This window comes from Rattus rattus, chromosome 1 (genome assembly GCF_011064425.1).
Source record: "Rattus rattus isolate New Zealand chromosome 1, Rrattus_CSIRO_v1, whole genome shotgun sequence".
NCBI classification, from domain to species: Eukaryota; Metazoa; Chordata; class Mammalia; order Rodentia; family Muridae; genus Rattus; species Rattus rattus.
Genome location: NC_046154.1, coordinates 11,119,840 through 11,144,806, shown reverse-complemented (window position 1 = coordinate 11,144,806; position 24,967 = coordinate 11,119,840). Strand labels below are relative to the sequence as shown.

The 24,967-nt window shown below is 50.9% G+C and overlaps 1 protein-coding gene across 1 annotated transcript in view; it reads left to right on the top strand.

Moving 5' to 3' along the window:
- Clstn1 (calsyntenin 1) overlaps positions 1-24,844 on the top strand; it is a 64,798-nt gene extending 39,954 nt beyond the window's left edge. The window contains 18 exon segments of the mRNA XM_032894372.1: positions 3,525-3,554; positions 4,649-4,844; positions 5,805-6,013; positions 8,443-8,592; positions 8,704-8,889; positions 11,198-11,446; positions 11,756-11,877; positions 14,463-14,625; positions 17,380-17,436; positions 18,930-19,087; positions 19,283-19,431; positions 19,702-19,928; positions 20,651-20,821; positions 21,181-21,326; positions 22,281-22,373; positions 22,375-22,417; positions 22,727-22,911; positions 23,316-24,844. Of these exon segments, the coding sequence (XP_032750263.1) occupies positions 3,525-3,554; positions 4,649-4,844; positions 5,805-6,013; positions 8,443-8,592; positions 8,704-8,889; positions 11,198-11,446; positions 11,756-11,877; positions 14,463-14,625; positions 17,380-17,436; positions 18,930-19,087; positions 19,283-19,431; positions 19,702-19,928; positions 20,651-20,821; positions 21,181-21,326; positions 22,281-22,373; positions 22,375-22,417; positions 22,727-22,911; positions 23,316-23,513 (2,732 nt within the window). The 3' untranslated portion in view covers positions 23,514-24,844.
- The last annotated feature ends 123 nt before the right edge of the window (positions 24,845-24,967 follow it).

The window sequence follows — 24,967 nt, the reverse complement described above, 5'->3', positions numbered from 1 at the left end:
TGCTTGTTAAACAGAGATAGATGCTGAAGCGAACGGAACCACGGCATACCTGGGGTTTGCTATGAAAGTCTCCACGCATGCCCAAAGATGGTAAGGGGCAGGGACACGCCCTAAACAGCATGCACACACACATACACACAGATACATACCACATAGACACACATCCCACACACATACATACACACAGGTTCACACCGCCGGAGAAACATACAGATACCCCCCCCCACACACACACACAGATACACACCGCATAGACACACACCCCACCCCATACACAGACACATACATACACAGGTTCACACCACCAGAGAAACACACATAGACACACTCCCCCCCACAGATACACACCCCGCACACAGAAACATACATGCAGACATATAGACACACACACACACATACACACACACAGGTTTCACACTACATACACAGAGAGACACATAGAGGCGTAGTTTCTCACTTACACTTGGACCACATCTCCCTCGCCTTTAAAGTTCCTCCCGAGACTAGGGCTGATCTCATCTAAAATAACCTCCTGAGGGGCTGGAGAGATGGCTCAGGCTAAGAGCACCTGATGTTCTTGCAGAGGACCTGGGTTCAGTTCCCAGCACCGAGATGGCTCACAACCTGGTCTAACTCCAGTTCTGGGGGTCCAGCACTTTTCTGACCTCCACAGGCACTGTACACGAATGACACGCATGAACTTGTCCAGGCAAATGCACATAGATGTAAATAAAATTCTAAAAGCAAAAGTGACCTCCTGGGTCTGGTCCCCAGGCTCTCGTGCTGGGGGCCAGATGGCCATGTTTACCCAGACAGACTTGTTTAACAGAGCAAAGGTCCTTTAGGACCAAAGTCCCATTCATCTAACCATCTGCTGTCTCCTCTCTTGATGGAAATTCTTGTCTCAGCCTGACAGGACGGCACAGTATGGCCACTGTGGAAGCTAAGGCAAGAGGACCACTAGAGGGTTCAAGAGCAGCTCAGTCCTCAGGCTGAAGCCCTGACTTGTCTCTCATTGCTTGGGATCGAGCATCTTCACCCTCCTGTTTGAATGTGTGGCGTTAGTGGTTAGCGGTGCTCACATTCTCATGACATGGTCCTGGCCCGTGCTCACCAGCACGCCTGGTGGCCTTGCCAGGAACACACAGCTACTGTCAGGGGCACTGGCTCACTCGATACCGAGCTGCCTCTCTTGCCCTGTGCTCGGCAGAAGAATGAACCCCAGTCATGAACTGGGAAGTTTACAGTGAACTGAAGCCTGGTAACTAGGATTCAGTGTATTTTACAGTGCTGGAGAGATGGCTTATTGGTTAAGAGCGCACGCAGTTCTCAGAACCTATGCCGGGCAACCACAGCCACCTTAACTCCAGCTCCCATGGGGTCCGATGTCTCTGGCTTTCCCAGCATCGTTACTCTTATGTGTATACCCATACGCACAATTAAAAGTTATGAAAATAATACGGATAGAGTCTATTTATAACGCAGTTTGTTAGCATGTCCTGGGGTGCTATTTGGGACCACATACCGCCTGGCTCTTCTCTCTCAGGGCTCTACATGAAGGATCAATAAACCTTTTCCCTTAAAGATCTGCACAGGGAATGCGGTGGGTTCTGCAGACCATTGGGTGTCTTGCAATGGTACAAACTGACAGGGAATTTAGCCAGCATCGTTGGGAAACAGCTGGGGACCGACTCAATGGACATGTTTGTGGTCCAGCCAAATGTCACTTCTGAAGACTGATGTTTGCATTTTAGTATCGTTTCCTCATGCTCTGAAAAACCATTTACAACAGTAACAGCCAGCCAGGTGTGGTGGGGTGCTACTGTAATCCAAGCACCCAGGAATCTAAAGCAGGAGGATCGTGGGCTGGCTTGAGCTACAGAGTAAGTTCCAGGATAGCCCGGGGCTCATAGTGAGAGCCTATCTCACTTAGATGAAGTACTTTTTTTTTTAAAAAAAGATTTATTTATTTATTTTGTATATGGGTACACTGTAGCTGTCTTCAGACACACCAGAAGAGGAGGGCATCGGATCCCATTACAGATGGTTGTGAGCCACCATGTGGGTGCTGGGATTTGAACTCAGGACCTCTGGAAGAGCAGTCAGTGCTCTTAACCGCTGAGCCATCTCTCCAGCCCTGATGAAGTACTTTTAAAACAGTAAAAACCATTCCATAGCACATGGGCCTTTGAAAAAGAGGGGGTGGCCTGATTCTGGCCCACACTCCCTGGCCCGCAGAGCCTAGCCCTACAGTAGCCATGCAGGAGAACCTACTGAAGTGGTGTTCTGAGTTCTGCAGTCTCCGAGCGGTGTTGTGAGCCTTGAGTGGCTGTCACTCAGACTGTGGCCAGGGTGACTGAGAAGCTAAAGGCTTAACGTTACTTCATTTTAATGGGGATGTTAGTTTCTATTCAAGCACCCCTCTGTGGCCAGCATGTACCTTGCTGGGCAGCCCTGGTCCGTGGGAGTCTTTGTGCCGTAGGAACCATGGACAGAAATGCTTCCTGCCCATTGTTCACAGGCAGCCAAAGGCCCGAGACTGCACCGTACACAGAGTGGAAAGTGGTTTTAGTAACAGCGAATGTGGAGTGCTTGGTAGGCAGTCAAGAAAATGAGTAAGCCACCGTCTTATACATCGGTGAGACAAGATCATGAGGTTGTGTGAAAGGCACAAACCCTGCGTTCCGTCTTAATACTGTGCTTAAAACCTTTAACGACAAGCAGAACGAAGCAGTATTTCTTCTTTAGGGAAATGTGTGGTGAAGCCACCGAAAAGGAGGGAATTTGCTGCATCTTCTCTGTGTGGGCGTGGGGTGAACGGCTGGGTTGGAGCTGACGAGGTGATATCTAGAAAACAGAGTGGTCAGCACAGGTGGCTGTCTCGGGGTGGCTACTGTGACTGGCTTCTGTTTCTTTCAGAGGCATTTCTGTCGGTTGCTCTGATCGGGTACTTTAGACACGGTGTGAACAAAGACTTAAGTCTGTAGCTCCAGAATTTTGTTTCAGTAAATCTAATGATGAACTGAATGTTTCTAGAGTTGTATTTAGCTTAAAAGTAGGAACACTGTTCAGGCATGGTGGCCCAAACTTTTAATCCCTGTACTTGGAAGGCAGAGGCAAGGGGATTTCTGTGAGTGCCAGGCTAGCCTGGTCTATATATTGAGTTCCAGGCCATCCTGAGCTACATAGTGAGACTCTGTGTCTAAAACAAGCAAGTAGGAACACTTAGGTTTACTTAATCGTCATCAAGGGAAAGTCCTGTGACAGCTGGGGGTGTTGGGAAACTTGATTGGTCAGTGTCTCATCCCTGAGTTCATTGTGAAGTTACATAGTTTATGGTAAGTAGGATTCAAAGTAGCAATGGTGGGAGAATTCTCAGAGCAGTGCCAGCAGCCGCCTGGGAGCCGAGTGAGGTGACCTGCCCAGCTTTCTAAGTAATGTGTTGCAGCTTTGACTGTTTCCTTGTTATCCCCTCTTCGCTCTTTCCTGAATTACTGACATGGGTTTGTCTTTTTTCCCTTTAGAGAGTTTTGAGGTGACAGTCACCAAAGAAGGTGATGAAGGGTTCTTTGTCTCCCTTTTATGAATATTAACCCACTAACTTGTTTTATAAAATTGGGAATCAGCCTTAAACGGAAGCAACTGCCATGCCGTCCCCCTATTTATTCTCTTAGTTTGTTCTTTCTTTCTTTTTTTTTTAAGTGTATTTATGGAAATTGTATGTAACCAGACCCTTGGTTAGAAATATCTAGAACTCAGACATCCATTTGAACTCTGCGTTCAGGGCCAAATGTTTTGTTAACTCGGGTTTGCTGGCTGAGCACTGTTTTCCTTCTATTCATTGGACTTGTGGGAGAGCACAGTCTTATTTGCATATGGAATAAATTTTGTAGCTTCACATGTACATCAAGACATGAAACCTGTTCTCCCACGGGCAAGCGTATAAGCTCGGACCTTTCTAACTAGGACAGTTTCACCGTAGTGCAGTTCCCAGGCTGGCGCCCCTCTTAGGTTTGGTAGGGTGAAGCACCGAGCTAAGGAACCTAATGCCCCTCCCCGTAACGGACGATGCCGACAGCCGTTGAAATGGATGCCTGAAAACTTGGTATTTCTACTTCTCTTATTTAGCAGTTTGTTTTTGATTCCCTAATTTTAGCCAGACTCATTGCACAGGAAGACTTGATTCTCTCTTTTTTTTTTCTTTCCTTGACAGAATGTCTGTAATTCTGATACCGATTCCACCCGTCTTCTCTCAGTGCTTAACTCTGTATTTTCATCCTTTCCCAAATCGCTGCCGAGCCAGCGAGCGCGGGCTCGGGTCGCCTGACAGCCTGACCTGGCTGTTGCTCTTGAGACTTAACCCTCCGGCCATCCTAAGTGCTCCTGTGGAATGCCTGTCTGTGTCCTCTCTCTTGTATCCCTGCATGAATGGATGCAAAGTAAACCAGTTGCTTGGAAAGCCAGAACCGCTTCTAATAAAGCCCCAGAACTCACCCGTGCTAAAGCACAGCGCCCCCCGCTTTGTCCACGGACCCCCCCAAACCCCCTGGCTGCTAAGTTATTGTCGTCTATTTCCCTTGTGGGCGGAGGGCAATGAGCAGAAGGTTCGAGTGGCGGGCGTACTAACCCGTTCTGGTTTACTCTCCAGGTGAGATTTGTGGCTTTAAAATCCACGGGCAGAATGTCCCCTTCGATGCCGTGGTAGTGGATAAGTCCACGGGTGAGGGAATAATCCGATCAAAAGAGAAACTGGACTGCGAGCTGCAGAAAGATTACACATTCACCATCCAGGCCTACGACTGCGGGAAGGGACCCGATGGCACCGGTGTGAAAAAATCTCACAAGTAAGTGGGCCGGACAGAGCGCAGAAAGAGCCACCCAGGAGCTGAGCGTGCGTGGGAGAGGGGCAGCCGGGAGCCGGCTCCCAGGTTCTCTGAGTTTTGAAAAAGAGTAGGAAGAGTTCCGCAGGGCGTCAAGCTGGCTGTAAAGGGTGGGCTCCAGCCTCCGTGTCCCCTTTTGTGTCTAACTTCTGACGGAAACAGGGTTTGAGAAGAGAATGAGTAGTTTTATCTCACGAAGTATTCTTGGTAAAGAAACTAAAGACCCACTGGGAACAGCGGCTCACGCCTGTTCTTGGAAAGCTGAGGTAGGAGAATCACAAAGTCAAGGGCAGCCTGGGTAATAGAGCAAGTCCCTGTCTCTGGAGGAGGAGGGTGGAGGCAGGGGAGACGGATAGATGGACGGACAGGCAGACAGATGCACATGGCCCTACACACACACACACACACACACACACACACACACACACACACACAGCCCTATATTGAACTTTTTTCTGAAGGAAAATGGTTCTGTTATTATTTCCTGTAAACTTTAAGTGCATAAGCTAGCTAACTTGTGGAGGAAGCAGACAGGCCTTCTCTGTCCTGCGTCAAGTTCAGGTGCCTTCCTCCCTGCCATCAGAAGGCTTAACCCCAACAGAGGGCTCTAGAAGACACTGGTTTAATATTCTAGCCTTTCCTCACCAGCCCTTCAACCGTGCAGATTTAATGTTGCTGAGTGCTGAGTTCCCTCAGCATCTACACTGAGTGGGCCACACACTGTCTGTCACAGGGCACGGTAAGCGCGCACCACATAGGTGAACGTGGGTTGGTGAACAGCAAGGTGTGTTGCACCAGTGAGAGCAACACCTCACCTTCTCACACAGTGACGTTTTATTCACTGAGAAGATTTTGAGTGTGTGCTTTTTGGGTAAAAGACAGGACAGGACCCCCCCAACAATAGCTTTCCCCCTTCTTGTCTAGAGCAACCGTGCACATCCAGGTGAACGACGTGAATGAGTACGCCCCCGTGTTCAAGGAGAAGTCGTACAAGGCGGCCGTGGTGGAGGGCAAGCAGCACGGCAGCATCCTCAGGGTGGAGGCCGTGGATGCAGACTGCTCGCCCCAGTTCAGCCAGATCTGCAGCTATGAGATTCTCACCCCAGATGTGCCGTTCACTGTGGACAAAGACGGTAAGAACGGAGAAGCCTCCTGAGGCCTGGCTCTTCCAATGAGGTCAGCGGCTGACCCGGCTTCCCAGCACTGGCAGAGCATCGAGAGCTTGCAGGCTGTCCGGAGTCCAGCTAGTGCAAGTCACTCCTGTTTGGCTTAACTCCCTGATCTCAAGCCTCTCTGAAGCCCGGGCGCCTCTGGGCTCTCCTTCTCCAACCCAAGTCAAGTAGAGGCATCATTTAATGTGAATCTCCTCAGTTCTGGCCGCCTGCAGCTGGGTGTGTTGTCCCTTTGGTTACACTGATAGTTTTCTCCATTCAATTAGAACCTTTTACACATACCCTACACATAGGCTTTGGTGATACTAAGTATCTAGTCCAGGGCTTCCTGCATGAGAGTCAAATGTTCTCCTGCTGGGCTACACTATAGCTCCTTCTGCCTCATCCTAAAGGTGAGGGATCATTCATTCGTTCGTTCTTTTAAAAATTATCATTATTTTATTTTACATAAAATAATATATTAAATAGCATAAATAATTATAAAATTATTTTAATATATGTATTATATAAATAGATGTTAGTTAATTTGTTTGTTTTTTGAGACAGGGTTTCTTGGTGTATCCCTGGCTATCCTAAACTCACAATGTAGACCAGGCTGGCCTCAGACTCACAGAGATCCACCTGCCTCTGCCTCTCAAGTGCTTGGACTAAAGCTGTGCACCACTGCTGCCCAGCTCAGACAGTATTTTTAATCCCGAGTCTCTGTGTGGGTTTGCGCATGGGAGTGCAGTGCGTCCGGGTGCCCTGGAGCTGGAGTTACAGGCCCTGTGAGCCGCTTGCTGTGGGTGCTGGGAATGGGTCCTCCTGTGTGGCCTAGGATGGATTATAGCCGAGACGGAGATGTCTAGCCTCTCATCTCTGCCAGAACCTTTGTTCTCGAGTAACTGACGGGAGACACACACGGACTCGGCTCCTTCGTAACTCATGCAATAGCATCTCGATGGTAGCGCGGTGTGTCCGTCATAAAGTGGTTCACACCGCAGCGTCTGGTAGAACTGTGACTTTGTCAGCCCACTGCGGAGGATGGGTGTTCAGTCTTCAGCCCTCACAGCAGGCTGCTCATGGCCAGGAGAATCCCACTCCCCCTTCTGGCATCCAAAGGCACTAGACACGCATGGGGTATATACATGCATGTAGGCACTCACACATAAAATAAAAACAACAGTTAAGAAAAAAAAAATAGGGGTTGGGGATTTAGCTCAGAGGTAGAGTGCTTGCCTAGGGAAGCGCAAGGCCATGGGTTGGTCCCCAGCTCCGGAAAAAAAAAAAAAAAAAAAAAATAAAAAAAATAAAGACTCGCACACATGTGTAAACCAAAGGTCCTGTCCATCCTGGAACTCACTCTGCAGACCAAGCTGGCTTGGACCTCAAGATCCACCTGTTCCTGCCCTCCCCACCCCCGATGCCGGGATTGATGGTGTGCAGCACCACTGCCTGGCTTCTCCGTTGTTGTTTTGAGGGAAGGTAGTTCCATGCAGCCCGGGCTAGTATGATGTAGCTCAGTATGGCCTTGAATTTTTAATCCTCCTGCCTCTGCCTCTCAAGTGCTGGGATTCCGGCCAGCACTCTTGGTTTATGGAGTCCGTGGTGGGTGGGGTGGGGTCCAAAGATACTAATTCCATCCTACGTCCCCAGCATTCGGCTTTTCCTTAACAAAATAAATCTTTTAGAAGAAGTATTTAGGGTTGGGGATTTAGCTCAGTGGTAGAGTGCTTGCCTAGCAAGCGCAAGGCCCTGGGTTCGGTCCCCAGCTCCAAAAAAAAGAAAAGAAAAAGAGAAGAAGAAGAAGAAGAAGAAGAAGTATTTAATGAAGTTTGGCCCTGTTGTTAGTATTGGGATTTAAACTGTCTGCCATTCTATCTTTATTACATGCCAAGTATTAAATGTTGACCCAAAATCCGGGCGGGCATGATGGCTCAAGTCAAAGTACTCAACACACAAGCACGATGACCCGATGTCCATCCCCAAAACCACAGCGTGAGGAGAGAACTGACCCCTGAAAGTTGTCCTTTGACCTCCACACACGTGAGGAGGCGTGTGTACAACCACCCGTACACCAAACAAAAGTGGTTTTAAAAAGTTGGGTGGACGGTAACATGCCCTTAATCCCGTCATGTGGGAGGCCAAGGTCTAGCCTGGCCTACATAATGTAACACGTTCCAGGACAGCCATAGCTACAGAGTGGGCCCAGCATAGAACAAATACAAGAGTACAAGAGTAAGCAGAGGACGAGCTGTGTGGATCCCAACGGTCCTTGAACACTCGAGCATGGATTTGGTGTGTTCTCCAGCTCCGGCAGGACCGGGGAGTGCTGTGATCTCGGGCTCTGTCTGTCCCTCCCGCACCCCACGAGTAAAGACGGATCTCATTGTTGCTTCCCTTCTTGCCAGGTTACATCAAAAACACAGAGAAGCTTAACTACGGCAAAGAGCATCAGTATAAGCTCACTGTCACCGCCTATGACTGTGGGAAGAAAAGAGCCACGGAGGACGTCCTGGTGAAGATCAGCGTTAAGCCCACCTGCAGCCCCGGGTGGCAAGGTGAGCTGCCCTCCCTCTAGCTCCCGTGTCCATTGTGAAATGAACGCACCGTAACAAAACGTGGTCGTGAGCTTTCTTCCTGTCTCTCACACCCGTCCATGGCCCATGCAGGCTGGAGCAGCAGAATTGAATATGAGCCCGGCACAGGCGCTTTGGCCGTCTTCCCGAGCATCCACTTGGAGACCTGCGACGAACCTGTCGCCTCTGTGCAGGCCACAGTGGAGCTGGAGACCAGCCACATAGGGAAAGGCTGCGACCGAGACACCTACTCCGAGAAGTCCCTCCACCGGCTCTGTGGTAAGGAGGTCTGGTGTCTGGAGCCCTCAGCCCTCCCTCTTCAGGGAGGCGGGTCCCTTAGAACCACAGCCCCTGGGTCTTGGTCAGTAAAAGGATGGGTAGAACAGACGCAGTGTTCTGAAGTGGCTTTTGCTGCCTTGCTGCCTGGTTTTCGCTCAGGACGGGCACGGGGAGTATGCAGACTCCAGAATCAGTTCAGAATTACGTATGTTGTCTGCATTGAAGGGCCCGTGATTCAAACAAAGTAAGACGCATTGAGAGTCATTCAAATGTGGGTGATGTAAGAACGAGAAGCCAGGCTTGGGAATGTGCTCTGGGATCCTGCTACTCTAACGGTTGAGGCAGGGGATCTTTTGAGCCATGAGGTCTGCTTTCGCCTAGGCCACATAGGGCACAGTGTGTGAAAGGCTTTCCCTAATGCGTGAAGCTCTGAGTTCAATCCCAACTCGAGAAGGGAAGACAAAAAGTTTACCCTGACAGTATTTACTGAGGGTCGTAAATCTTCTCTCTACTCTTTTTTTTTTTTTTTTTTTAAGATTTATTTATTTATTTTATGTAGCTGTCTTCAGACACACCAGAAGAGGGCATCAGATTTCATTACAGATGGTTGTAAGCCACCATGTGGTTGCTGGGAATTGAACTCAGGACCTCTGGAAGAGCAGTCAGTGCTCTTAACTTCTGAGCCATCTCTCCAGCCCCTCTTTCTACTTTATTTATTTATTCATTCATTTATTTATTTATTTTACGTGTGTGTGGTGCTTGTGTGCTATGGTGTTCATGCAGAAGTCAGAGGACGCCTCGTAGTAGTGGGTTTTCTCCTTCCAACATAAGGCTGGTCCCCAGTTGTCAGGTTACATGTGTTGAGTCATCTCATTGCCTTCTCTCCCCTGTTCTTTGGTGCAGTAGTTCCAGTTCTAGAAGTTTATGCTAAGGTCAGAATCATTAGACACATAGATGCTCATTCCCTGTCCCAGAGAGAGGACTAAGCGAGTTACATTGTATCTGTTCAGTGAAATGCTATGCAGACTCTTTACACTAGAGAAGAAGGAGAATGTATGTGTATATTGCAAATACAGCAGGATTCCAGTTTGATTTGGCTTGGAGAGGGGTCCTGAGGAAAGAGTGTATGGGAGCAGTGAAAGAAATAACTCGAAGTCAAATCATGGGTTACAAGCTGACAGCCTATGTTCTGCTCGAGACAGCTCTCTTTTAGAGGCTGCTTTAAGCATTGCTAATGAATTCAGAAATCTGCCTACCACTGCAAGCACAGACAATAAACTAGCTAGATGGGATCTTGCTCTGAGATCACCATTCTTACCATGCCTGGGCCTAACCTCCCTCTTTCCCAGACTGACCTTGAACTCACAAATATGCTTTCCTTTGTATCTTTCTGACAAGCTGGCTCATAGTGTGGCTGCCTCTGTTCTTTTAGGTCTGTTTGAAGCTCATTATACAATTCATATTGTATCCTTATATTTTGTATAGTTGAGAAATTTTATATATATATATTTTTTGAACTCATGTTTTCAGGGTTCTTCCCCACAGCCTTTTAAGGGCTGTCCATATGTGTGTATACCCATACACATGTGTGCCCACATACATGCAAACATACACACACATGTACACACCACTATTTTATATATTCATAAAAAGGGACTAGAAGTGTATATATGGGTGGGAGCATCAAAAGTAATTTTGTTGTTGTTGTTTGTCTGTTTTGAGACAGGGTCTCTCTGCATAGCTCTGGCTGGCCTGAACTTCACTCTGTAGACCAGGCAGTCTGAATGCACAGAGATATGTCTGCCTTTGTCTCTGCCTCCAAAGGCCTGTGCATCATCCCTGGCTCTGTTTTATCTTCTTCATTCCTCTCCTTAAAACAAAAAATTGAGAGGGGGGGGGGGAGAGAGAATGTGTGTATGTGTGTGTGTGTGTGAGAGAGAGAGAGAGAGAGAGAGAGTGTAATGTGTGTATGTGTGTGTGTGTGTGTGTGTGTGTGTGAGAGAGAGAGAGAGAGAGAGAGAGAGAGGCAGGCAGACAGACAGATAGACTGACTGACTGACTTGTGGCCCAGACAGGCTTTGAACTTGGCAGTCCTGCCATGCCTCTCAATGCTGACATTACTGATATGTGTGTGTGTACTGTTACATTTTCGTTAAGACAAGAAAAATCCCTTATTTTTCAGGAAAAGCAAAATTAAACCAGCAAACATTCTAACCCTGAGCTGAGAGCCACCCCTTAGTGAGGCCCTGAACCACTCCCCAGCTCCCCGTTCTCCGTGAAACTGACAGCCCTGTCCCTGTGCTTCCAGGGGCTGCTGCCGGCACCTCAGAGCTGCTCCCGTCCCCCAGTAGCTCCTTCAATTTGACCATCGGCCTCCCCACTGACAACGGCCATGACAGTGACCAGGTCTTTGAGTTCAATGGCACACAGGCGGTGAGGATCCCAGACGGCGTTGTGACCCTTGACCCCAAAGAGCCTTTTACAATTTCCGTGTGGATGCGGCATGGGCCTTTTGGCCGGAAGAAGGAGACAATTCTCTGCAGTTCGGATAAAATAGGTTTGTTGTGTCCCCGGACTGACTGGTGTTTCTTCCGAGTCCCCTCACAGGGACTGGGTCCTCTGGCTGCTCTCTGTTTTATGCTGGGAACACTTTGTCCTCAAGAGAGACAGAACTAGCCTGGGAGATTTATCAATTTTACTCAGTAGATTACTCAGTAAAGCTCCCATGTGTCTGTTTCTAATCCCTGTCTTGGCCCAACTTGAGGGTTCATTTGTACAGATCAAATCTCTAAACCCATTAAGGAAAGAGTCCTCCCCGTGGGCCCGAAGTTGGCAATTTACCCACAGGCTCTGTCTGTCTTCTCAGATATGAACCGACACCATTATTCGCTCTATGTCCACGGGTGCAGACTCATTTTCCTCCTCCGTCAGGACCCGTCTGAGGAGAAGAAGTACAGGCCTGCGGAGTTCCACTGGAAGCTGAACCAAGTGAGTAGTGGAACCAGGCCACGTCTCATCTCTCAGGATGTGACAGCCTGAGGGACATTACGATCTGTGCATCTGTGGGGCACAGGATAGCATGTCAGACTCCTTAAATGTCTTCCCACTGCTGACCTTTCCCCATGTGTGCATTTTGTACATAAAATACTAACATAAATATTATGTTCTTTTGGGGCGAGAGCTGGCTCCCCAGATAAAGGCACCTGGCACCAGGCCTGGCAACCTGAGCTTGATCCCCAGGGCTCATGCCCATGACAGAAGGAGAGTTAGCCCTCTGACGTGCAGACGTGTTGTGGCACTTTCAAAATTAAAAAAGAATGTGTGTTTTAAGTGAAAGTACAGTTATGGTTGACTAGAATGAAGGGCGCTGTCTCAAGCGATGGCATCAAAACCCTCCTGGTTACATTAGTTGTTGTTGTCTGAGGCTCCCGGATATACCAGGGAGTGCTAGACCGACTCAGCCATTCAGAGAGACCACGGATGCCTTAAGTATCCAGGCAGCTGCCATCTTGGCGTCTTTTGGATGCCACAGAAACTGCTAGCTCGACGTAGCATATGTCTGGAGAGACTGCAGAGCAACCCCCTCTTGGTGATGTTGGGGCTTTGGGGGGCTGATTTTCCTGCATCCCTGTGATAGGCGCTGGGTAGGAAGGCCGTCAAAATATCTCCGTTAAGGAAGTGAAGTCAGCACATGCTGTACACTGAGACTCAAACGAAGGAGGGAAGGAAGCTCTGGCTTGGCTGAGACTCACTTGGTGCATGGAGTTAGCGGGCAAAGGAAGGCGGACAAACAGACATTTAAAATGTAACACTCGGGGCTGGGGATTTAGCTCAGTGGTAGAGCGCTTACCTAGGAAGCGTAAGGCCCTGGGTTCGGTCCCCAGCTCAAAAAAAAAAGAACCAAAAAAAAAAAAAAAAAAGTAACACTCCGTGAAACAGTTGCGAGATGCATAAAAGGCGGAGGTATCCATGAGAGGGGAGCATAGCCTGTAATATGCCTGCCTTTCTGCTGTGGCTTTTATTTACGTAAATAATTGTTTCTCAAAAGTTCTTACTGTATTTGTCCAAGAAGCTGAAGGAAAGTATGTTGTGGAAAAAAAATCTGTGCAACAGAAGTGGATACTGCAGGCTGTGAGGTGTCTACTGAGGTGACTTGTGTAGGGTCCCCCGGTTACACATTTGTTAAAACTTCAGATACATAAGGAAGACAGGTGAGCATAGCACCCACTCCCGTGTGCCCTCACCCGGCCTCTGCGGCGAGCAGTCCTTGTCAGCTTTGCTTCATACGCCTATTCTCCGTTAATAATTTATATTACCCATCCCCAAATTACTCAGTAATTCCCAAGAAATTGAGTGCAGAGTGTTTCGTTTTACGTAGACGTTATGTCTTTAAGTTGTAACATAGCCACAGTACAGCCCTCACACCTCAGATTAAGGGGGCTGGGAGCATGGCTCCGCACACCTGAGACCCTGGCTCCAATAACTAGCACCCTCATTCCCACCCCACAGAAGAGAAGCAGAAGGAAAAGATTACAGCAATTCTTAAGGTAATCAAATATCCAGTAAGTGTTCAAATTTCAAGCCGTCTTAAACGTGTTTTTTACTTGAGCCACAGAGAATCCCGTAAGGAGTCAGACATTACATTAGGCTGATATAGACACAATGACTGCTCACCGCAGTAAAGGAATTCAGGTTGATTTGGCATGCGGTCTGAATCGCATGTCCTTACTTGTTTGTTTTTGCTTTTTTTTTTTTTTTTTTTTTTTTTTTTGAGGCAGGGTTCTCTGTAGCCCTGGTTATGCAGACCTGGCTGAACTTGCTGTGTAGACCAGGCTGGTCTTGAACTCACAAAGATGTTTCCCTTTGCTTCTTCCTTTCCCCTCCCCTCCCCTTTCCCCATCTCCTCCCCTCCCCTTTTCCCATCCCCTCCTGTTCCCCTCTCCTCTCCTCTCCTCAGGGATTGATGTAGTTCAGGTTGGCCTCAAACTCTCTATGAAGCCAAGGAGGCCTCTGCTTTCCACCTGATGAGAGGTTACAGACAGGCACCACGGCGTGGTTATTTGTGGCTCTGGGAATCTGACCCCAGGGCCTTATGCGTGGGTACTGTACAGCTGGGCTCAGCCCGGATGCTCCTATTTGGACGAGCAGTCGTGACTGGAGACATTACTATCTCAGTCAGACGAGGTATGACTAGTATTTGAGAAGTAGAGGCGATGGAGCGCTGGCTCCCAGCCCAGTCCCAGGACAGTCAGGGCCACCTCAGTGTGTGTAGGAGGTAAATGTCTAACCTGCTGTTAGAGAAATTTGTGGAGAATCGCACAGCCCTGACTGTTAGCCTCTGGCCTACGGTGATGCTGCTGGCTTCGGATGCCCGAGAGATGAAGTCACCCTTCCTTCCAGTGGGGTGTGTTTGTGAAATACTTTCTCGACAGATTTTTTAAATCCTTTTCTTTTTAGGAAGTCATTCCTAAGCGTGACTCATCTTCCGGGTCCTGTCCTGCTGCGGCCAGCCGGGGTTGTGTCTTCGCCTGAGCAGCTCTTTGACCATGTCACGCTTCTGTTGCCTTGGCTAGGTCTGTGATGAGGACTGGCACCACTTTGTCCTCAATGTGGAAGTCCCAAGTGTGACCCTCTATGTGGACGGCGTCTCTCATGAGCCCTTCTCCGTGACCGAGGACTACCCACTTCATCCAACCAAAATAGAAACTCAGCTTGTGGTCGGAGCTTGCTGGCAAGGTAACGGCCTGGGGAATTAAATAGCAGCTCCTTACTGTGTTGTCGCTGTGTCTGAGCCTTAGCCTTAGCTCATCGTCTCTACCCACGCCTCCTTTATCTGTGCGTAGTCTTTTAGGGGACACTACTCATGTCATCAATGGTTGTTTACCAAAGGGGTGTGTGGACAACAGCCCCCTATCACCTTTCCTGAACCTGAGAACACTCGCACAGGGGAAGTATAGTTAGGAAACCTGCATATAGGCCAACCTGTTTATTAATTGTTGGTGTCTGCAATAATTATTAACAGTCTGAACTGTAGGTACAGAACAGTAAAGGCTGTAGAAGTCTCTGGCCAGCAGGCCTCTCCTGTGGTATTTAGCCCTTTGGCAAGCTGTCAGAAGCTTGCTAGGAACCTGCGAGGGAGGGGACATTTGGTCAGGGCTCTGGTAAATTCTACTGGAGAGATGACCCCCGAGGCTAAGAGCAAAACCCCCAGGTGGCAGGCTGTCAGCTGTCTCCTCAGACATGTTATCTCAGGTAAGCTTCATGTTCCTCTCATGTAGCAGAAGGAACTGAGGCCCCCCGGAAGGAGCAGGCCCAAGATTATCCAGGTGACTAGCACAGAGCTGGGGTTTGAACCTCAACGCTGTGACTGACCAGACCACAGGCCTTCCTGGTTTGGTGAAGCCTATGAACCCCTTAAACAACCCGTTGGTTATTCGTGGGATCTTCGGTTAGCCAGTGAAGTAGAAATGGTGACCAGCATTCAAAAGGATCGACTCTGAATTTGCGTAGTGATACCCGTGATGCGTAGTGAGAAAACCAACCATGATTCTCCTGGTGACAGGGTCACCGAGACCACCCACACTGCTGTTGTGGCTTATAGTCTGTATTTATAGCCAAAGGAAATAAGTTATTAGAACTTAATAAACACTAACTGTTCTTGTGCAAGTTCACAGAGCCACATGTCGGCCTCGGAGGGTCACATACCCACTGTGACCCATGCGCCCGACAACCTCCTACACGACTCCAGGCACCGTCTCTACGCGTGCTGGGCGAAGAGACTTTAGATACGATTTTTATCCCCATAGGAAGACGGCGCCTTGCCTTTAGTTAGAAACGTATGAATGAATCCTTTTCCCAAGACAAATCTGTTTATTTTAGGAGAATTTAAATTTCACAGTTTTTCTTTAAATCCTTCTGGGTACGAAGGAATAAGGTAGCACACAGAGGTGAACCACCTGAGCGGGTCCCGGGGCTCACGGTTGGGTCGTACAACTCCCTGTGAGGAAGTAAGACGTGAAGCCTAGGACCGGGCGGCAGAGCAGGCAGAGCAGGCAGGCGGCCAAAGCCCTGTCCTTTAGGTTTAAATTCAGATGTGCTGTAAGGAAAAACAAAACAAAACCAAACCACAGGCATAAGGCTAAAGGACTGACTCTGGCAGTTCTGTCATGTTGGTTAAATGGGCCACCCTGGGCTCTCCTGCCACCTTTGGCCACAGTGTCACTGCCGTCAAACACCAGGTGCTTGTCATCCTTCCTCTGTGACCTCAGCTGTATCAACCTCACTGATTTTCACACCAAGTCAACACAATTTTTTTTTCTAATTTTAAAACATCATGTGTTGCAATATTTTTGCCCGTATGTCATGTCCGTGCACCTCACGTATGCCCTGTGCGTGGAAGCCAGAAGAGAGGACATCAGATCCCCTGGAACCAGAGTTACAGACGGTTGTGAGCCACCATATGGGTGCCGGGAATTGAACCTGGATCCTCTGAAAGAATAGCCCGTGCTCTAACCACTGAGCCGTCTCTTTAGCCCTTATCAACACAGGCTGTTTAAAACTCAGTTCACGTGGAGGAAGCTGCCCTTTGCCTTTCGGTGGATGTGGAACCCCTCTCCCCAGTAGTTCACAGTGGGGGTGGGGTGGGCCTTTGGCAGCCGCTCCACCTCTTAACTGTTAGAGAGGTTATGGCGGGTGGACATGGAGGTGTAACGGCTCCACAGGTCTGGCCTCATCTCATTTCCCCACTTGTCGCATGGAGACACTTGAGCATGGTATAGTGGCCGGTGTTGCCGAGCAGTCGCAAGGGGAGCCATTTCCCCACAACACGGTGCAGAAGGTGTGGTTTCTGTGCTCAGCCATGGGGTGTATAACCACCGGGGAGGCTTTGGAATTGGTACCCTGATCTACAGCTGTAAGATTGTGGTCTGTGAGTGCCCAGGCCTGCCAGGCAGTCGGTATCCCTCTCGATGTCTTCTTCCCTCTGGTGTTTAAAGTCCGGAAAGGACAGACTCGCGTATTTCATGTGCCGCACTCTGGACCTGGTATGGACCCTCCCGTCTGTGCCTTCTGCTTCCCTGTCTGGAGGGAGGAAGACGGCTGTCCCGGAGCTGAATGTTTATTTACATCTGCTCCAGCGCCACTCCCAGCCAGACCTCCCGGAACACGCTGTCCGGGTCGGCTAAACAGAGAACGAATTCCGTGTGCCTGCTTCCTAGTCTTACTTTAAGCTGATTTGTGTTTCCGAGAGGAGAAGAGGTGCCCGTATGAAAGAAAAACCCCAAATGAAGCATTGGGAGGTGGGGGGTGGGGTCACTTCTGGGAAAAGGTCACCAAACGCAAGCCTGTATCCAGGTGTCCCAGACGTCAAGGGGGACTTTGTTCTCTGGGGCCCATGTTTGGCTGCTCCTGGACATGAGTGACTTTTGAGGTCCCGTGTGAAGGCCCTAACCTCTCGGTCCTTTCTGCCGTCTGTCTGTCTTGCCTTTCCAGAGTACTCAGGAGTCGAAAGTGGCAATGAGACTGAACCTGTGACGATGGCCTCTGCAGGTTGCTGGATCACCCCACCCCCACCCGCACTCCCCCTTCACTATAGTGCTTCCTTTAAAGATGAGACATTGATCCATTCCACATGTCGCATGAGATGAGCAAATCGTATTTGATCCCAGACATCATTTCAGCTGCCTGTCTGCATCGAGCTTCCCCATTGCCTCCTGGGACCTCCCTCCCTGCCCCCGTCAACCCTGGGGGGCAGAGGGAGGCAGATGACACCCCTGTATGCTGCATTTGTGGGGATTCGAGCGCCTCCAGTTCCCCAGGGCCCACTGCACAAGGCTTCTACTAAAAGTTCCCAGGCTGGGTTTGGGAGGCCCCTTCACGGTGCTCAACTGGCTGGGCCACGGGACAGAAGAGCAGTTTCTACATTTTTCCATCCTAATGGACAGAGCTTCTAATCAGAAATACCAGTTCCCTAGCGATGACTTGCCATGCCAGAGCCCTGCCCTTCGTTAGCATAAATGGGAGCAGTAGCTCTGTCAGGGTCTGTCCCCTGGGGCTTGGTCTTCCCTGCCTCAGGGAATAGAGGGAATAGAGTTTATCCTCACAGATAGAACTCAGCAGAGCTTCCGGGAAGCCTAGGTAACTTGGCGTCTGACATGCTCACTGTGCAAGCATGGAGCCTGGAGTTCACATCCCTACCACACATGAACATCAAGTGAACCTGGTGGCCCACTTGTGGTTCTAGTGATTGGAAGGCAGAGACAGGGAGTCCCTGAACTAGCTGGCTAGTTAGACCAGCTGTATAGGCAAGCTCTGGGTTCACCCAGAGGCCTACCTCAGTGAATAAGATTTCCAGGGTCAACCTCAGGTCTGTCCACATACGTGCACGCACACATGTACCCAAACATGTATGGACATGCATACACACATGCATACTGCACATGTATGCATCGCGCACACACACACGTACATACATGCATGCACACATACACAAACGTGTGAACGTGCATACACTCCCGAGTACTGTACACATACTGCGCCCACAAACGTCTGTAGAAGGCCTCAAAGGGTTTTAGGTGGGGACTCTGAGCATCCAGAGGTCCTGCTGTGTTATGATCTGGTCTTTCCCCCACCCCCCCAGCTCCGACATCCCCAGAGTCGGGATAAGCATCCCACAGTGTGCTTAGCCGATAGGTGGCAGTGGTTGAGCAGGCTGGTACGAAGGAGGGAGGCAGTGTCTCTGCACCTTGGTGATGGCACTGCATTGGCCACCATCACCAGGTGCATAAGGACCCTGGAGGGGCCTCTGAGCATTCGGGGTGTGGGTGAGGGACCCCTCTCCCCCCTCTTCAGGCCATGTGCATGATCATAAACAGTTTAATTTTCCATCTCGCTTCCATGTAGATTGCAAGGCTAACAGGGTTTGTTCTGAACTAACCTGCATGGCCATCCATCAAGCTGCCACCGCTGGTAACACGGCCGTGAGACCACACCAGGATCCTGTGGGCCGCAAACCTAAGTTCTCGCTTCCTCCCCTTTCTAAGGTGGTGACCTGCACATGACGCAGTTTTTCCGAGGTAACCTGGCTGGCCTCACAGTCCGTTCTGGGAAACTGGCAGATAAGAAGGTGATCGACTGTCTGTATACCTGCAAAGAGGGGCTGGACCTGCAGGTCCCTGAGGATGGCAACAGAGGGGTGCAGGTAAGAGCTCACCCGACCTTGCTCCTAGCCTAGCCCTCTGAGAGTGGAGCCAGCAGGGTAAGGCAGAGAGGGGGTGCTAGACTTTACGCCATGTGAAGAGTCTTGTTCATGGGGACTGAACAGTTTCTCGGCGACTCAGCCCCTGCTGATAACTCCACCTTGTCCCCTCTCCTCTCTCTGGTGTGATGATTGCAGATCCAAGCAAGCTCCAGTCAGGCGGTATTGACCTTGGAGGGGGACAATGTCGGAGAGTTGGATAAGGCCATGCAGCACATTTCTTACCTCAACTCAAGGCAGTTCCCCACACCAGGCATCCGCAGGCTCAAAATCACCACCACCGTCAAGTACGTAGCAAAAGACCGTTTCCATTCACCAACCCTCAGGCAGAAAGTGTGTGTGTCTTTCGGTCTTTAAGCCCGTTTGCCTCTCCTGCTAAGGGAAGACAGGTCATGGCTTGATCTTGCTGAATGAGGAATGGGATGTGTACAGAGGGAAGAGTATCCCTGGGGTAGCCACCTGCTGTCCCCACCGAGTCTCACACAAGCCTTTGATTGGCAGCTGCCTCCAAGCTCCCAACGCCTCCTCTTTCCCTCCTCTTCCTGCTTCTCGGACAGGTGCTTTAATGAGGCGGCTTGCATCGAGGTGCCTCCGGTGGAGGGCTACGTGATGGTTTTACAGCCAGAAGAACCCAAGATCAGCCTGAGTGGGGTCCACCACTTCGCCCGCGCAGCTTCCGAGTTTGAGAGCCCGGAGGGTGTTTCCCTCTTCCCTGAGCTGAAAATCATAAGCACCATCACCAGAGAGGTGGAGCCCGAGGCGGACGGGGCTGAGGACCCCACAGGTAACAGCCCCCCCCCCAGCCTGCCTCTTTTGTCTTGACTGGCAGCCTCCTCTCGGGCTCTTTTTCTGTCAGGTTTTGGAGATTTTAGTGTTTTTATACGTGAGTCTGTTCCTGGAACTTGGCTGTAGCTGGAGTCTTTACTTTTTTGGTCAGGTGTTGGGTTTTTTGGGTTTTTTGGTTTTTTTTTTTTTTTGTTTGTTTTTTTTTTGTTTGTTTGTTTTGTTTTTTTGTTTGTTTCTTTTTTTCGGATCTGGGGACCGAACCCAGGGCCTAGGTGTTGGGTTTTTTTTTTTTTTTTTGATTCTTTTTTTTTTTTCGGAGCTGGGGACCAAACCCAGGGCCTTGCGCTTCCTAGGCAAGCGCTCTACCTCTGAGCTAAATCCCCAACCCCAGGTGTTGGGTTTTAAGGTTTAGCTTGGGGGCCGGCCCATAGGAAGACAGTGCCCCACCGTTCTTACCGGGGACTCACCAAGTGCTATCTGTTGACTGAGCTGGATCTAGGTCTGGGCCGGGCCTCCAATATGCTAATCATATATGCTCTACCGCTGACTACACTCTCAGCCCCTAAGTCTTGAAGGTGGCTCTCCCATGATTGGTCCTTACTCTCTTAACTGTGAGCTTGAGATCTGGCCTGCTGGGGCTGTGGGGGGAGAGGGGGTTAGGGGGGGGGGGGGGGGTTAATGCCTGCAGCCTCTGCTATTCCTGGTCGACCTTGTTTGCAGTGCAAGAGTCCCTGGTGTCGGAGGAGATTGTGCACGACCTGGACACCTGTGAGGTCACGGTGGAAGGGGAGGAGCTGAACGCAGAGCAGGAGAGCCTAGAGGTGGACGTGGCCCGCCTCCAGCAGAAGGGCATCGAAGTGAACCACTCTGACCTGGGCGTGGTCTTCACAGGTGAGGGGCTGGGGCTGAGCAGAGGGTAAGGCAGGGGGCGGGGTCAGCGGGGGCGGGGGCGGGGGCGGGGGGAGGGCTCTCATCGGCCGCTACCTGCAGATGTGAACTGGGGTGTTTGCCTCACACCGGCACCTTCCTTCTGCACACAGAGGGGCACGCAGCCAGTGCTTTATTCTGGGTGAGGCTGGGCGGTAGCAACACTGGGTGGAGAAATGGTCCTCCTTGCCCTGCCTCCATCCCTTGACTCTGAAAGCCACAGAGGTGAAGGCACTGGCCTGGCTGACCCAAGCGCCTGAAGTTAGATACCCAGGCCCAGCCTGGGCTCCAGACGTAAGCCGCTCACCTCCAACGCCCTACAGGTGTGGAAACCATGGCAAGCTACGAGGAGGTTCTGCACCTCCTGCGCTATCGGAATTGGCACACCAGGTCCCTGCTGGACCGGAAGTTCAAGCTCATTTGCTCGGAACTAAATGGTCGTTACCTCAGCAACGAGTTCAAGGTGGAGGTGAGTCCAGGGTGCCCACCCCAGAGGGCCAATAGTATAAAAATAAATCAAATGTCCTGACTCGGTCCCGAGGTTTCAGATGTTCGCAGTGGCAACTGTTTGGGCTCAGACCAGGGGTGGCTCTGTCCACAGGGTAGACATCCTGCCTTGGAGCGGCTTGGCAACCTTGGAGAGCAGAGATGAAAATTGAGGGATAGAGAATGTCTGTGGGAAGGGACAAGGGGGTTCCCCGGGCTCCGTACATGAAAGAGACCCCAGGAAACCAAAGGGTCTTGGCGGCAGTGTCAGATCACTGGCCCTGTTGAGGGGAACGTTTGGGACCCCGGCTGCCGGGTGCTAACACTGCCGCAGTCATCATGAGGCCACGGCAGCTAGAGGACAGTATACTGCTCTTTTTTTTTTTTTTTTTTTTTTTTTTTGGTTTTTTTTTCGAGCTGGGGACCCGAACCCAGGGCCTTGCTTCCCTAGGTAAGCGCTCACCGCTGAGCTAAATCCCCAGCCCCTATACTGCACTCTTAAAGCGTCAGCAGCTGGCTCCATGGGCCAGCACCTCTGAGGTCTTAAGACATGAGTTCAGAGCTGTTCCGAGCAGCCTACCATCTCCACCATGATCCAAGTCATGGGCAGAGGCCAAATGCACTCGGGCCTAAGGGTGGCGGGATGGAAAAGCGAGGAGTGGTGATCCGTGCTCTCTCCCCACGGCCAGATTGGTCTCCTATTCTGATGCGAATGCGTTCTTTCACTGGCTACGCCATCAGCGAACCATTGGACACACGCCGTTTCTAGGATATGTGTGTGACACTGTTGTGACACTTGGCAGAGTCTCACTAACGGTGCTTTTCTGGTCACTGAGTAACCGTTTGCTCCCGGCCTGGAGCTGGGAGGCTGGGGAGACGCAGGTACCTGTCCGGTACGCTTGGGGTGCCAGCCATACTGACTCTCTCTCTTCCGTAGGTGAATGTGATCCACACAGCCAACCCCGTGGAACACGCTAATCACATGGCCGCCCAGCCACAATTTGTCCACCCTGAACACCGATCCTTCGTGGGACCTGTCTGGTCACAACTTGGCTAGTCCTCACCCATTTGCAGGTAGGACTTGGGGGGGAAGCACATAGGTCACCATGCTGTGGCATGGCCAGGTAGACCCCCGCACGCACAAACATGGTAGTCAGCATACCTCACAACCGTGGCCTGTCAGCTACCCCAATGCTGTCACCTACACAAGGACAGCCACAGAGCAGCAGGCGAGCAAAGGCAGGCTTAATGCTTCCTCCTAGCGACTGGGGGTCAGGCAAAGCACTATGTGACCTAGAGTAGTCGAGGAGGCCGAGGGTGGGGTTGGCTCTCTGGGTAAGCATTGTCACAAAAGCTGTGTCTGGTCTTCAAATCCCGTGGCAGTTGTCCCCAGCACGGCGACTGTCGTGATTGTGGTATGTGTCAGCTTCCTGGTTTTCATGATCATCCTGGGGGTGTTTCGGATCCGAGCTGCACATCAGCGAACAATGCGGGACCAGGACACCGGGAAGGAGAACGAGATGGACTGGGATGACTCTGCCTTGACCATCACTGTCAACCCCATGGAGGTAAGTGCAGAGGGTCCCCAGACTGCCACGTGCCATGGAGACCCGGGTATGTGCTCTGTGAGATTAGGGAGGACATCTTCAGATGAGGAAGACCAGGCTCAGACCTTGCTGAAGGTCTCGTGACTAGCATAGGTAGGCAACTGACGCTCTCAGTTTTACCCCAAGATGTTTCTGGCATGACAGGACTAAGCTCCATTCCTCTGCGGTGAGCACCCCATCCCAAGCTCATGGCCTCCATGTTGCTAGAGTGTCACCTGCCCGGTCACTTTTGACTGGTGACTCCCAGCACCGCTCTGGCCTTTCTGTCACTGTGGGGGGTTGGTTGTGTTTTCCTTTGTGGCTTCAAGAAGGTGGACACTGGGTGTCAGGGCCACAAGCTAGACTTACACCATCGTCTCTGCCAGACGTACGAGGACCAGCACAGCAGTGAGGAGGAGGAAGAAGAGGAAGAGGAGGAGGAGAGTGAAGACGGGGAGGAGGAGGAGGACATCACCAGTGCCGAGTCAGAGAGCAGTGAGGAGGAGGAAGGCGGCCCCGGGGACGGCCAGAACGCCACCCGGCAGCAGCAGCTGGAATGGGACTACTCCACACTCAGCTACTAAACACGCGCTCGCCCAGCACCTGCTCTCCAGACTCTCCCAGCCATCTTCCAGCCCCGCGGGTCCTCGATGTACAAATCATTTTGACCAGCAGGTCTGCAGACCCCTCCCCCATTGCCGAAAGTCCTCCCGTGCTTGGTGTGTGGGGCCACAGGCTCCGCCCTCCCTGCCCGTCGCGCTTGCAGTTTTGCTTAGGAGCCGGCCCTTCCTCCCAGTGCAGGGGCCCCACAGCACCTCAGACCCCAAGTGTGTCTGGAGTCCCCTGTCAGCCAGGGAGAGGACACCAGCACCTGGGACCTCCAGAGAAGCCGCAGTGAGCGGACTTGTCGACAGAGGGTAAAAAATTACTCCCACGCAGTCATCATTTTTCTTCATTTTTAAAAGTTTTTATTTTCCAAAATAGTGCATGTATAAAGTGGGAGAGCGGGGAGGGGGGGTTAATATGTAGATGACCAACTGACTTTTTAATATTTTGTAAATAAATTGGGATTCTTTGTGTCCTTTGTGCTAGTGTAGTCCAGGACAGGAATGTGAAGTCAGAACATGAGGCCAGGAAGAGCTCTTCCTCCCTTTTCCCTCCCAAGAAACCAGGTTGGAAAGGTCCAAGTCACAGTGGCCCATGCTGGCGTTTCTGTACAGCCACGTGGCCAGGGCCATAGGCTTTGAGTGCTGCCTGGGGGAGCCAGACCCACACGCTCCCACCACGTTAGAGGCTGGAAACAGCCAGGATGTTGCCAAAGCCCCTGGCCTTCCTTGTACACGCCTGTGACCAGCCTCGTGGCTTCTGCTAATTAGCGTGTCTCCCTGTGGGTGAAAACCTGTAGCTGGGAACTGATGGCCAAGACGGACAACAGTTCTGAGCAGTCTGCACTACAGCACCCAAGAGGAGAACCTGAGGCCCGAAACAAACTGCTACAATGTTTCAAAACGAGCTGCGCTCTCCTCCCCAGAGACCCCACGGGATGACCCCTTGCTGTCGGGTTTGGGCTAAGACCTAAGACCCAGCAGAGGAGAGCCAGCTGGCTTGGGGGGTGGGGGTGGGGGAGGAGACAGCAGCTAAAACCCACACAGCACGGCTTGTCATTCACAGTCACAGTTTAGACTCCTCCAGCTGGGGATTCCGGTCCTCGCTGCTAGTCCTAAGGATGCTGACGCTGTGCTGCCTGTGGCCACCCTCCCATGTCCTGTTCCCTGTAGTCGCTTTATAGATGGAAACAGGCTATGAAGAGGGACACTGTCGTGTGTCGGTAGCCGCAGGCTCCCCTTAAGATGTGTATATTGACGCCAGGTCAGGAAGTGTATGCGTTATAATAAAGTTCTGGTTCTAACTCCAACCTGAGTGGGATCCATTCTTTCATGGTTTGGGGGCGGGGGGGCTTGAGGGATTTATTTTTGAGACAGGGTCTGCTACATAGCTCTGATATGCTGGCTTGGAACTTCCTAGGTAGACCAGGCTG